Source organism: Panthera pardus, unplaced genomic scaffold (genome assembly GCF_024362965.1).
Source record: "Panthera pardus isolate Hobbes unplaced genomic scaffold, ASM2436296v1 HiC_scaffold_11, whole genome shotgun sequence".
NCBI classification, from domain to species: Eukaryota; Metazoa; Chordata; class Mammalia; order Carnivora; family Felidae; genus Panthera; species Panthera pardus.
Genome location: NW_026526666.1, coordinates 48,208,946 through 48,223,145, shown reverse-complemented (window position 1 = coordinate 48,223,145; position 14,200 = coordinate 48,208,946). Strand labels below are relative to the sequence as shown.

The 14,200-nt window shown below is 37.9% G+C and overlaps 1 protein-coding gene across 8 annotated transcripts in view; it reads right to left on the bottom strand.

Moving 5' to 3' along the window:
- Nucleotides 1–14,200, bottom strand: part of PTGER3 (prostaglandin E receptor 3) — a 179,114-nt gene that overhangs the window by 97,929 nt on the left and 66,985 nt on the right. For 5 of the 8 annotated variants that reach the window (XM_019448890.2, XM_019448891.2, XM_053894011.1 and 2 more), the window contains exon 3: nucleotides 5,624–5,715. The exons of 2 other annotated variants lie outside the window; for them this stretch is intronic. In XM_019448890.2, coding sequence (XP_019304435.2) covers nucleotides 5,624–5,715 — 92 coding nt within the window. Of the gene's footprint in view, nucleotides 1–1,610; nucleotides 3,214–5,623; nucleotides 5,716–14,200 lie in introns of those variants that run through there. One more of the 8 variants, XM_019448893.2, reaches the window with a different exon arrangement.

Below are 14,200 nucleotides of genomic sequence, written 5' to 3'. Positions count from 1 at the left end.
TGAGAATCCATGTTTCTGGAAGATAATTTTAAAAAGGAAGATGAAAGCCCTTGTTAAAAGTCAGTAAGTGTGTTGCTGAATCATGATCCAGAATATTTGAGAACATCTGTTACAGAACTTATTTAGGGTGAATTTAGTATGAAATGGATATATTTCTGTGGATTAAAAATGAAAGTATCAAAAGTATTTTACACTGGCATATACCATCTCTCCATTAGATTTCAAACTAATTTGACAGAAATCATTTCTAATTGTGTGAGAACTCTTTACCAAATAGTCGTGATTTTTCAAACTTTTCCAATCATTTTATTACTTGATGACTTTCACATAGAGTGTTTTAATAAACATTATTGTATTAAACTGCATGTGATTATTCTGCCTGGATGTAGCTTTGGGGGGGGGGGAGAGTAGAGTGTGCAAGCAAGGGAGAGGCAGAGAGAGAGAGAGAGAGAGAGAGAGAGAGAGAGAGAGAGAGAGAGAGAGAGAGAGAGAGAGAGAGAATCTTAAGCAGGTTCCACGCTCAGCATGGAGCCTGACGCGGGGCTGATTCCATGACCGTGGCATCACAACCTGAGTGGAAACCGGGAGTCAGATGCTCAACCAACTGAACCACCCAGGCGCCCCTGGATGTAGCGTTTTTAAATCAGGAAAGTTTAACATAAAATTTCCCGAGTTGAATAGCAACATGGAAACAAAGAGCTTTCGTTCTATAACATTCATTTAAATTTGCAACTGCTAATATTGTACGTAAACGTTGCCTTTGTTGAGAATTTACCAATTAAGGACCATCTTTCTTGGTCTCAAATACTGCACTAGTGTTAAGAGACCTATGGAGAAAATGTAAGAAAAGGATCCTGTCCACCATGAAATAGAATTTTGTTAAGGGGAAAAGACATATGTAATGAAAATATTTCAAGAATAATATAGAAATCATCAAAAAGAACACTATATAACTTCAGAGTGGGATAGGAAGAGAACAAAGAAACTTAAATTTCAAGGCCTAAGGACAAGGTGAGATTGCACATTTGGGAGATGGGTAGGTTTTGCGTGGGGAAAAATAATCATGAAGTATTATAAACGAGAATAGCACGAAGAGATTTGAAGTTTATTCTGTCCATGACATTTAAACCTACATAGTCAGGAAAACAGTTTGTATAGTTGAAACTGAGAAGTCATATTCTAGAGCTGGAGATAAGTCTGGATAAAGAATTAATCACAGTTAATACTTGTTGAGTATCTACTGTGTAAGGCTCACTTTACATACATTATCACAATACCCCATTACAGGTAAGTATCATTATCTTTAATTTGTAGATTAATTCATTGAGATTCAATGAAATTAATTAAATTTCTCAAGCTCACAGAGCTAGTGCGTGGCACAGCCACATTTAAATCCAAATTTGATTCCAAAACCCATGCTTCTATTTTTGTCTTGTAAATGGAATATCATGGAAACCAATCTCACATCCCACTCTACTGTAAGAAGAACAATAAACTTGGAATCAAAGAACTTACAGTTGGATCTAAATTCTTACTTATATTACCCATGAGACATTGGGCAAGCCCTCTGCAAACTTGGGCCTCTTTTGCAAAAATAAAATAATTTCATATTTTTCTCTGTGTGTACAGCAAGTTACATAAAGCCATTTAAAATACAAGTGTGAATGAAAATAATTGTGTTTTACAGCTAATCCACAACTGGTTCAACTATTTAAAGGAATGACTCACTGCTTTGGTTTAATTTAGTCCACAGAGAGGACAATGGAGTCACAGTATAGGCTCCTAAGGCAAAACTGCTGATACATTTTATCATGGCTTCCTTAGATGTCCTAGTAGGTGAAATCATAATCCTTAGCACAGTGGCTAAAGGAGGGACACTCAATAAATATGTTTTGAACTGAGTGAATGAGGGGGGAAAGGGAAAGAGGAAGAGAGGGGGAAAGAAAGTATGAGAGAAAGAAAGACTGGTTGAATTTACAAGCAGGTAAGGACATAAGCTGAAAGATATTCAGTGACTCAGAAGTGTTTTTTTTTTTTTAGTTTATTTATTTATTTTGAGAGAGAGGAAGACTCACAAAGCACAGGTCAGAGGGGGTGCAAAGAAAGAGGGAGAGAGAAAGAATCCCAAGCAGACTCCATATCAGCACAGAGCTTAATGCAGGGCTCGAACTCACAAACCGTGAGATCATGCCCTGAGCCGAAATCAAGAGTCAGATGCTTAAACAACTGAGCCACCCAGGTGCCCTTCAAAAGTATTTTTTAAAAGCTCATAGAATTTCTAATTTCAATTCAGACAAAATAGATTCCTTTATTTCATAAAAAGTAACAAATTTTGATATTTGGTAGCTATATCACTTACTAATTTTGCCTTTTGTATGTCACCTGGGAAGAAATTTTAAGAAATCCTGAACCGATAGTGGTAAATCAAAAGGCTATGCCCAGATTTTTTATTGCTCTAACACAATGGTTAATCATGTAGCCTCACTATTGTTTTCTGTGACACCTCAGAAGAGCCCTTAGCTGCACCCACTCCTTTTAATCTTCAAAGACAGAGAAATAGCACTTAAGCTGATTCCTGAGTTACAAAGTGGCATATAACCAGAATACAGACCTAAGGACTTTTAGTTCCAAGCTTAGTGCAGAGGAACACAACATCTCCAACACATTCATCACACATTTGGCATAAATATCTTTTGCCATGGTGCCCTCCTGCCTCCATTTGGCACCCTTTTCTATCTCATTAAAGTTTATGTCCTAGTAATTGAATTCCTGCCCTCAAAATGTTGACTTTTCACTTTTGAAAACTTACACTGATTTTTCAAACTCATAAAATCAAAACTACCATAAAATGTAAAGATGTCCATACTGGTTGAGACTCAGGCAATGGCTTGAAGTTGGGGGAACACTGAAAAGTGGGTTTTAATTTTCTCACTTTTTTACCAATCATTCTCTGTGAAATCGGGCTCAACTTCTTAAATATGTACCCAAAATCCAGTTCCAGGATGCAATTTAGCACTCATAGGCACACTTTACGATAATAAACCTGGTTTCAGTGGGTATTACTGACGACAAAAAAACATTAATTTTTTTTAAAGATGAAAATGAAGAAATAATCCAAATCAAACATAAATTCTCCTTCTCAGGTGGGAAGAAATACACAAACTCAGGGAAGCAGGAATTTCAATAAAAAGTTCAGCTCCGTTCTTTCATTATCTGTTAGAATAGAGAGAGAAAGATGTAATAAGCATGGGTAGGGGGACTGTTTTTGTCTGGCATGAAGAGAGGGTATAAGTGAGAAATACTTAGACTTTGAAACATTCTTTTTTTTTTTTGAGTTTTTAAAAAATATTTAGGAAGTTTATTTTGTAGGTCACACAACCTTTATAAATGTTTCCATAATTGTATCTTGGCCAGCTGCAGAGTCACTCACTCTGCATGAAACATTCCTATTTGAAGTAATTACATGTGTGTTTTGTAAATAAAAGCAATTTAAATAACTCTGGGATTTTGGATCACTTAAGCTTCTGAATGATTTAATTATGCTAAGTATATGCTTTTTATGAGTAATTTTTCTGGTTCCCAAGTTTATAAGTCCAGTAGAATAATCAAATCATAACACTGTATCAGTTGTAGTCACATTGAATAATCTTGTTGTAAAAACAAGTCCCAATCAGTGTCTAACAATACCCTAAAAAGATATAAGGATGAATGCAAATCTAAATAACCATGAAATACAATTTTTCTCCTATCAAACCAACAAAGTATTTGTGTGTGTGTGTGTGTGTGTGTGTGTGTGTGTGTGTGTGTGTGTATGTGTGTGTATGTTTTAAAATAATATACAGTGCTGGTTAGGATGAAGTAAAGCAGAAACTCTACCACACTGCTGATGAAATTTTGAATCTTTATAATTTTTTTGAAAAGCAGTCAGACTATGTGCATCTTTAAAGAATATTAAAAATTGGCATATTAATTATTTCTTAAAGTATAGTTATGATAAAACAATCACAAATTTTTTAAAACTATATTTCAGTCTTTAGGTAATGATATAGTTCTATTCATTGTGGGGCCAAATTTGAACACAGATTATGATAAGTAAACTACAGTGCACCTTTTAATAGACTATCATAAATATTAAAATTACTTTTAAAATAATTTGTAAATAGTCTGGGGAATGTTTATTTTATGTTAAGTTAGATAAAAACAAGATATGGTAAAAAAAAAAAACAAAAACAAGATATGGTAGAGCACATGTAATATTATCCTAAGTATGTAAAACAAAATCAAGGAAAGGACAGGGGGAAAAGATGAGAAAGAAATTTACTAAAATGACAGCGAATTTTTCCTGGGGAGTGGAAGTAAAGTTTAGCAAGCTGCTTTTCTTTCTAATTTTCTGTGTTTTTCTAAGTTTCTATAGAAAGCTTGGTTTATTTTCATAATGAAGGGAAAGGACAATGGGATTTACTTTAAAAAATTAAAAATGAAATTAGAGGGAGCCTACTAATAAAGAGATGGGAACTGGGGATCTCCCTTCTTTTCCCTTCACTTGTTTTCCAAAGAATTCTGCATTTATGGCAAAAAAGTGCCCAGAATAGATGTATTACATGCAGATATTTAAGGAAAGGCTGTAGGACGATGAAGATGAGTTGAATAAAAACTTTATTGACTTTGAAGCTACATTCCAGAATGAACCAGCTTATTGGTATACTTTAGGCATTTTTGCACACTATATCTCTATTGGAAAACACATTTTGATCTTCCCCTGAGGAACAGAAGTGATTACCTTTCAGTAACTTCAGCCATGAGAGAACAAATGGCCAAAGACTTTGAGCTGCTTAAATGTCCATATCCATCCTAACAACTTACATGGAATGATGGAGTCATTGTACCCAGCCTCACCCAGGGAATGAAATAAAATGAACGTGCTGACTTTCCATTACAATAGCGAGTTCAACTTATTTGAAAAGCCAAGTGTGCTATGTTTGAAAAAAAATAAATAAAACTTTTCACATTCTTTCATTAAAACAAAAAAGATCACATAATGGAGTAATACCCAGAAGATTATTCATTCATTTAACCCTATAGTCAGAAATATTGAAATATTGAAGTAAGGTGTTTTAGGAAGGAAGCTAATGCTTGAAATTTAATATGACTATGCATTGTATTCGGCATTATGATCTGCTTTCTAGAGTATCCATTCTTTGAAGTACGTGTTTTATACAAAATAAATCCATTCAAAAGGGCAAGCAGGGGTGTGCTAACCATGTGGCGAGCACACTGAGTCTTGATGTCTAATCAAAACAGAGTGGCTTAGCCTTAAAATACTCCTAGAGGGTGTTCTTAGTGTGAAAAATCAGTGACATGCAGGCTCTTTTACTGCATGAGAGTTGACTAGTCACAAGATCAGCCTGGAACCAGTCTCAGAAAGTTCTTAGTTGGAGGAAATTTAAGTGAAGTTGTAAAAACAGCAACAGCTCCTCTAAGGAATCTAGTCCTCCTTAGTCAGATGTGTGTGCTTAAACTGCACTTTAATTCTTAGGGATATTTCGTCCTCGTAGCATGAACGCAGATCAGAACAGAGATAGGGGAAGGCTATACTGTAATCTAGACAGCTTCTACATCTCACCTTTCCAACTGGTCACTCCACATCAAGGTTGAGGAGCACTGGTGGGGTAAGGAGGTGGAGCTGGATGCATAGTTGTTTGTGTGGTGCCTGATCTGTGAACAGACAGAGGGTTTCAGTGGACAGAATCATTGATGATGATCCCTTTTGTCAGATGACTGTTCCTTGAACATTTTATAGAAAAGCAGAACCAAAAATCTATCCATCAATTTGCTTAGCTGTAGCCAAGTAAACAAAAATATTTTAGATCTTATCTTCCCAAGACTGCTTCATTTCTGCCTCCAAGCTTTGACCCACCTTCTATTTCCTCCTATAGTTTCACACCATATATTACTTGAGTAGAGACCACACCTAATACGACTTCTAAATCCATAGAGCAGCTATCATACCACTTGTTAAATGCTGAATGAAAACTCACTGGCTTCGAGGGTGCCTGGATGGCTCATTCGGTTAAGTGTCCAACTCTTGATTTCTGCTGAGGTCATGATTTCATGATTTGTGGGATCAAGCCCCACATCAGGCTTCGTGCTGCCAGCCCAGCTTGGAATTCTCTTTCTCCCTCTCTCTCTCTGCCCCTCCTCAACTCAAAGAAATAAAAAGAAAAAAAGAAAAAATAAACTTAAAAAAAGAAAAACCCCACTGGACTCAAATGATTGGTGTAGGTAAATCCAATTCTACCACTTTCTAGCTTTCAGTGACTTTCTGTTACTCCTAGGACAGACCATAATTCTTCACATGACCTCAAAGGTCCTTTTTGATCTAGCCTCTGTCTGCAACTCCAGCTTTGCCTGTTGAGACCACACTAGCCATCTGTGAATATCATGAATAGCATCATCCTCCTTCCTACCTCAGGGCCTTTGCACTTGAAGCTTCCTCTGCCTAGAATGCTCTTCCAATTCCCTCATCATCTGGCTGATTCCTACTTGTCCTTCAGATCTCAACTTGGAAAATCACTTCTTCAGAGAATATTCTGAATATTGACTAGGACTGGTCCCCCACTATGTGATACCCACTATCTTTTTTTCAAGAGCTCATTGTAGCTTGGAAACAAAAGTCACTTTTGTGAGTATTGTTTAATACTTGTTGATATCTCTAGGCTACAAGTTTCATGCCTAGTTTTCCGTACCACTGTGTCTCCACCAGCTACCACAGTGCCTGACACATAGGTCATGGACAGTTAAGTATTTGTGGCACGATTAAATAGGATTCTCCAAATAATAGCTTAAATTCACTGGATTCTCCAAATAATAGCTGAACAATGTTCTACAAATAATAGCTTAAATTCACTGGATTCAATAAAAACTACTAAGAAAGAAATATTTCCTCTGTATACATTTTGTTAGTAATTCTCTTATAAGAAATGGCTGAAAAATTAAATTCTTACCAAAAAAAGTATTACAAGAAAAGAAGAAATAAATGAAATCCAGTGTTTCCTTAGTCAGTATTTTTTATTGTGTTCCTTAGGTATTTTTTTCTCAAAGGTTTAGTTAAGATCATTTTAAACAGCATGCCCATTTCATGTAGCATAAATTACATAAGATGTAATTCTCTCTATTACAGACATGTAGTTCTCCAATTCCTGACTGTGTTAAGCAAATATATAATTTCTGTTTTAGGAAGGCAGTATTATTTGAAGGACAATAAAAAGATATGTCTTCTTTGCAAACCGAATAAACACTTTGACCAATATCTATTTCAGCACAAATAGAAGTTTAATGGCACTTGTAATAGAAATATTGTGGCTCTGGAAGAGTGGTCAGAGTTGAGGTCAGAGTAGAGAAAAAAGCACAGGATTTTCTATTTATTTTCTGAGCCTTTCAGAATCGCCTATGTGCCTTTGTAAAGAATAATCAATCCAGTTAGATTGGATACCTAACTACTGGACCCCTAGGTTTTTTCTTCCTGCTCTTATACTACATAGTTTATTGTTTGGAAGCCTGCTTTAACTAAGTAAAGTACTTGGGGTTGCGTTATTTGTTGGCTTAACTTGAGGAAAAGATACAACTGTAGGCGTTTGAATATCATGTTTGTCCAATGTCAAGTAACAGAAAAAGAAGGAACTGATGGGGTACCTGGCTGGCTCAGTCAGTGGAGCATGTGACTCTTGATCTGGGGTTGTAAATTCAAGCCTCATATTGGGTGTAGAGATTATTTTAAAAAACCATTTTTAAAAAGAAAGAACGGAAGGGGTGCCTGGGTGACTCAGTCGGTTGAGTGCCCCACTCTTGGTTTTGGCTCAGGTCATGGTTTGTGGGTTTGAACCATGTCAGCATGGAGCCTGCTTCAGATTCTCTGTTCCCCTCTCTCTCTGTCCCTCCCCTGCTCATGCTGTGTCTCTCAAAAATAAACAAACATTAAAAAAGAAGAAAGAGGAGGAGGAGAAGGAGGAGGAACTGAAGAAATGAGGCACTGCAAGGTAACATGGGAAGAACTGGGAGCTTGGAAGCATGGTATGGTTCCCTGTTGCACTCTCTAAACCACTCCTCTCCATTGAGCCCTATTTCCCTTACAAACACTCCATGATTCGCTCCATCATTCTCAGAAAACTTTGCCTTTCTGTCACACCTAATTTCTGCAACTTACTCTGGCCCAGCAGCCAGTGGCTCATTCATTTCATGTCTATTTTCGTTCCTATGTATCTCTTTTATTTTACCCGGTCTCTCCAGTCTTTGTGCCCTTGTCTTCCTGGTTAGTGAATCAGTTTGACCTATATGAAACTGACAGTTTTGTTGGATCAAAAATGGTTGGATGTTGGAAATTATTTATGATTTAACTTAGTAACAGCCTTTTAACTAACCAGTGTTCTGACCCAAATTTTTCTCCTCTTGAACGCATCCTTCATATTATTTCTAAAGCAAACCTTGGCCAATCCTAAATATCTTTGAATGTTCCCCATGGCTACAGGATAAAGTTCTGAAGACCCACCACTGAGTGACTCCCAACTTGCATCTCCAGGTTAATCTCTTGCCTTTCACCAGAGCCTTGCTTCAGTCCCTAAACTATGCAGTCTGAGACTGGCCAATGCCTTTTCACCCTTACTTACTGTGGAGTTTGCTATTGCCTTTCTAAAATGCCTCTCTTTATTTCCGTCCAGAATTAATTCTACTTCTCCTTCAAGACCCAGCCTTTCATTTTCTTGGCAAAGTATTGCTCCTATTATTGTCTTTCTATACCATTGTACACATTATTTAAATTGTACTTTGTCAGTTTCTCACTCTGATTCACAGTAGGAACTCAATAACTTTGTGAATAAATTGATTTCTAAGTAAATGATTGGCTCTCCTCTTGATCAACATTGTGAGACAAGGACTGATCAAATTTTTCAGCACACAAAGAACCTACTACGTGTAAGTCACTTTTCCAGGTGTGATGGTATGCTCATACTTTAAAAGATTCCCTTGGTTTAGAAACACATAGTCTCCATATGCTTCACATTTCCCCTGAGAATATCTATCCTTACATTTTACCTGTGTACGGCTTTTCTTCCCAGAACTGGGAAGAAAGCAGACACTCAGTGCACATTTTTAAATGAATGAATGAATAATAAGTAAGAACTGTCTTAGGCTGAGTACTCCCAGAAGCAGAACCTAAGCCAAGGATTTGTATTCAAGTGACTTATTAAGAATGTACTCCCAGAGAAAAACCAGTAAGGAAGTGGGAAAGTAGGACACGGAAGAAACCAAGCAAGGAGTGCAATTTTAAGTGATTCCAGCCTCAGCCTGAACTTGTGGGAAACTCTGGAGTATAAATTACAATTTCAAAGTTTGTCTCATTTATAAACAAAGAATCTTGGCTTCTCTACTCCCACATCCATCAGTCAGTGCTTCTTTGGGGGAACGAGACCCCGAGGCCCTCTGGCTTTTCCCTTGCCTTTGTAGGTGGGAGTGTGAGCAGTTATCAGCAAAACAAGCAGAAGTTGGGGGTGAATATATAGAACTGCTGTATGGGATCTAAGAGGTTCTGGGAAGGACTCCAATTATGTGGGATGTACTACCAGCCACACACTTAGCAAGTTGTGGCTGGTAGTGGCGGGGGCTGCCATATGCAGAGATTGGAGAACTCTGGGAAGGTGTCCTGTAGACAATTGTCTTCTCCACTCCTGCTACTGATGCCTAGGATCCCTTTAGCTAGGGTCAAAACTTTTAAATCTATATGGAGAAACTATATTTAAAAAGAGAATTACCTTGTGTGGAAGAGAGAAGAGGTAAAAAAGACTTATGTAGAACCCACCATAGGTCAGGCAGGGCCAAATTTGTTAGGTGTAATTAAATGTAATGTTTTGTACCCTGGCTTCCATACACACTCAAGTATGGGTCCTTCTGAGAGTGTAGGATGTGCAGGCACTGAAGGGCCTCTCTTAGACATTTTACTGCTTGTCACCATGAAGATGGTATCCTTTATGCTGCCCAACATCTTCCTGCTCAAGATAAGTCCTCTTTCTCTCGTTTGAGCTAAGCTCAATTTGGGGGTTTTTTACCCCCAAATTGCCAAACATGTACAATACCCCCTTTGCCCACATTGCTGGTCCTCTCTGGATATGACAGCCCAAAGATTTCAGTTAAAGCAACCTTATTTTCTAAGCCATACTACAGAAAATTTTTAAATATTCCAGTTAAGATAGAAAACAGAAAAGACTCGGGGTGTGTGTGTGTGTGTGTGTGTGTGTGTGTGTGTGATCTTGAATTTGAATTTGACTTTTGGACCAAATTATTTTCCTTGTGGAAATTGTGGTAGAAATATTGATGCATAAGTGGCACTCGACAGACACCTGAACACAGCCGGGTTGTTTTGTCTACTGCCATGGCTTGTTGGTGGCCCCTGGGCCATCTGTGGTTTAGCTGCAGATGCCTGACGCCTGTGTTCCCAGAGCCACTCTGCCTCTGTCTGTTGAATACTGTGTTTGTCTGGGAGGCTCCTTCCAGAATAACCCGGCTGAACTCCACATTAGCTCACTAACTTCTCATCCGCTGCCTGATCCTGAAGAGCTGAGAGGTATGGTAATCTGCATTGTTTTCTTCAGAATTGCAACACCAGATTCAAAACATATTGTAAAGGCCCTCTGGCTTTCTGAAGGATGTAGAAAACTGTTCAATAAGTACTTATCTCCTATCACTTCTAATGACCTGTGTCCTTGGTACAGATCATCCTCCCCCACAGCTAGCCCTCTTTTCTCCCATCTTTCTGTTCACTGGCTGTGTTTCATCCATCTTCAGATATTCCTAAACTTCCCTTATCTCTAGAAATAAAACACACAGAAACACATGTGCTTGACTGCCTGAACTTTCCCCTTTCTGTACGTGTGGTCCAATTTGTCACCTCCCCTTTCACCACCAGCTTTCTATGTGGTACATCTACTACTTGTACTTCCTCTCCCTTCAAAGGTCTCCTAAATAATAGCCCACAGTTATAAAGTACTTTCTGTTTTGTCAGGCACTGTTCTAAACATTTTATAAATATTAATGTATTTCATTCTTTGAAGTTGGCACTATTATCATCTTCTCTTGACAAATGAGAAAACTGAGGCACCGAGACATTAAGCAACTTGTTCAGGGTCACCCACCAGTCAGTGGCAGAGTTTGGACTCAAATGCAGATAGTCTGGTTCCAGAATACATGCTAACTACAACCTACACTGCCTCACTGAGTCCAACCCCCATGACAGTGAAAGTAGTGTCTTGGAAATTTTGGTTATTTATCATAATCTCTGGTATGGTAATACTTGGGCTACATCTACCTGTACCGCATAGTAAGACTTAATATTTACAAGATTGTCCCTCTCTTGTTACACAAGTATAATAAAACATCATAGATCTAGAATGAATAAATTATTCTGATGGGAGCTGCACTAAATGTAATTTTTTCCAAATTTTATATTTTTATGATAGATAAAAAGGGAGTCATTGGTCAAAGTAAAAACTAAAGCATGTAAGTCAATAGGGGCAGAATTTGACCTACTTGAGAGGGGAAAATGGAGATAATTTTAGAATGATGAAATGCAATTCTAGGCTTCTGATATCAAATGGGTTTTACCTAATCGAGGCAATAAGATATGTTATGCATTTCTTGATTACTGCCTTGGCATAATCTGGTACAGAGACAATTGAAATAACAAGAAAATTACAGAAAACAGCATAAAATCACACTCCAGAGTATAACCTGGTGACTTCTGCCATCATCTTATTTGTTGTAATTTGTAACACATATCTTGATACGGGAGTTCTTCTTAGGCAAGCATGGTAGTGATCCCTGAAGAAATAAACAAAACTGCACATTTTAAAGCTAAAGAGATCACACAGTCCAACCCTCTTATTTACAGATGAAGATATGAGGGAACATTACTTTTTATCGTCACAGAGCTAGTTTGCAGCAATGTCTCACCTAAAATTCAGCTTCCTTATTTCTGTTCCATCACAAAGCCTGATAATTAATTTGCATATTTGATCCACTTATAAATACCACTATAGTATATAACAGTTATTCAGCAAATAACTAAGAAAGAAAGAGAGAGAGAGAGAGGAATAAAGAAAGGAAGGAAGAAAGGAAGGAAAGAGGGAAGGAAGGAAGGAAGGAAGGAAGGAAGGAAGGAAGGAAGGAAAGAAGGAAGGGAAGGAAGGAAGGAAGGAAGGAAGGAAGGAAGGAAGGAAAGAAGGAAGGAGGGAAGGAAGGAAAGAAGGAAGGAAGGAAGGAAGGAAGGAAAGAAGAAAGGAAGGAAGGAAGGAAGGAAGGAAGGAAGGAAGGAAGGAAGGAAGGGAGGAAGGAAGGAAGGAAGAAAGTCTGGCCCGTTATACTAGTCAATGAGCCCCACAGAGATTTTTATCTGCTTTTGTTCATTGGTGCGCTCCTAGTGACTAGTCTAGAGGCTTCCACAGTGCAGCTTAATTATTATTTGATGCCTAAATGAATGATTTACATAGAGTGTCTCTAAGTAGATTGACTTTATTTCCATTTCATAGGTGAAAAAAATTAAAGCTCAGTAATGTGACTTGCTCAAGTGTAGACTAGGACTAGAAACTAGACCTTTTGCTTTTAATTCATTACCTGACTATAAAAATATTGCTTTCTGATAAATCAATTAGTTAATTATTTTGTATAAGAAATGTAGATACATAAACCAGCAAAATCTTTTTTTTTAATGTTTATTTATTTTTGAGAGAGAATGCATGCAAGCTGGGGAGAGGCAGAAGGAGAGGGAGGGAGAGAATACCAAGCAGACTCCACGCTCAGCACAGAGCCCAATGCGGGGCTCGATCTCACAACCGCGAGATCATGACCTGAACCAAAATTAAGAGCCAGACACTCAACCAAATGAGTCAACCTAGTGCCCCCATAGCCTTCAGTAAAATTCTAAAGAAATGCATACAGCTGGTGGATTATCTAGTGTCATGTGCATGCTGGTCGTAGTCATGTCTACTCCTTGTCCTGCTATTTCACACTACCAACAAGAAGAAACAGTTCTCTCTTCTTTTTTTTTTTTTTATTTTTTTTATTTTTATTTTTTTTTATTTTTTAATATATGAAATTTACTGTCAAATTGGTTTCCATACAACACCCAGTGCTCATCCCAAAAGGTGCCCTCCTCAATACCCATCACCCACCCTGCCCTCCCTCCCACCCTGCCCTCCCTCCCACCCCCCATCAACCCTCAGTTTGTTCTCAGTTTTTAACAGTCTCTAATGCTTTGGCTCTCTCCCACTCTAACCTCTTTTTTTTTTTTTTTTTCCTTCCCCTCCCCCATGGGTTTCTGTTATGTTTCTCAGGATCCACATAAGAGTGAAACCATATGGTATCTGTCTTTCTCTGTATGGCTTATTTCACTTAGCATCACACAACAGTTCTCTCTTCTTACTCTCCAAAGCTTTCCTTCCTTTCCTGCTCTTTTCTCAGAGAAACAAAAGAGGTAGACCCAGCATCTCTTCTTCTAATGATTGTTTTCATGGCTCTCCATGAGATCTTGAGCAGCTAGAACTATACTAAAGGCTCTAACGTCTTACGATCTTCTCATCAGAGGACCTACATCTTTTGGGTTTTTGGAGCCTCACTGGCCAACAAAAAATTACACTGTAACTAGGCTAGGTGACCTCTAATACTTTGATTTAAACCTGGCCTGTTGGAGGCATTCTATCTCTTTTCCTGTCTAAAACATTAAAATATATTCTACAGTGGGTGTTATATGTAAGTGATGAATCACTAAATTCTACCTGAAATCATTATTACACGATACGTTAACTAACTTGGATTTAAATTAAAAAATAATGCCATAAAAACCATTAAAAAGTGGTTATACCAGTTGAAAAATAAAGAAATAGGGTGGAGGGGCGCCTGGGTGGCTCAATTGGTTAAGCCTCCAACTCTTGATTTCGGCTCAGGTCATGATCTCACAAGTTCGTGAGTTTGAGCCCCACATTGGGCTGTGTGCTGACATCACAGAGCCTGCTTGGGATTCTCTCTCTCCCTCTCTCTTTGCCCCTCCCTCTTGCTCACTCTTGTGCATACGCTATTTCTCTCTCTCTCTCTCTCTCTCTCAAAATAAATAAACTTTAAAAAGTTAAAAAATAAAGTAAAATATATTCTAAAGACAAGA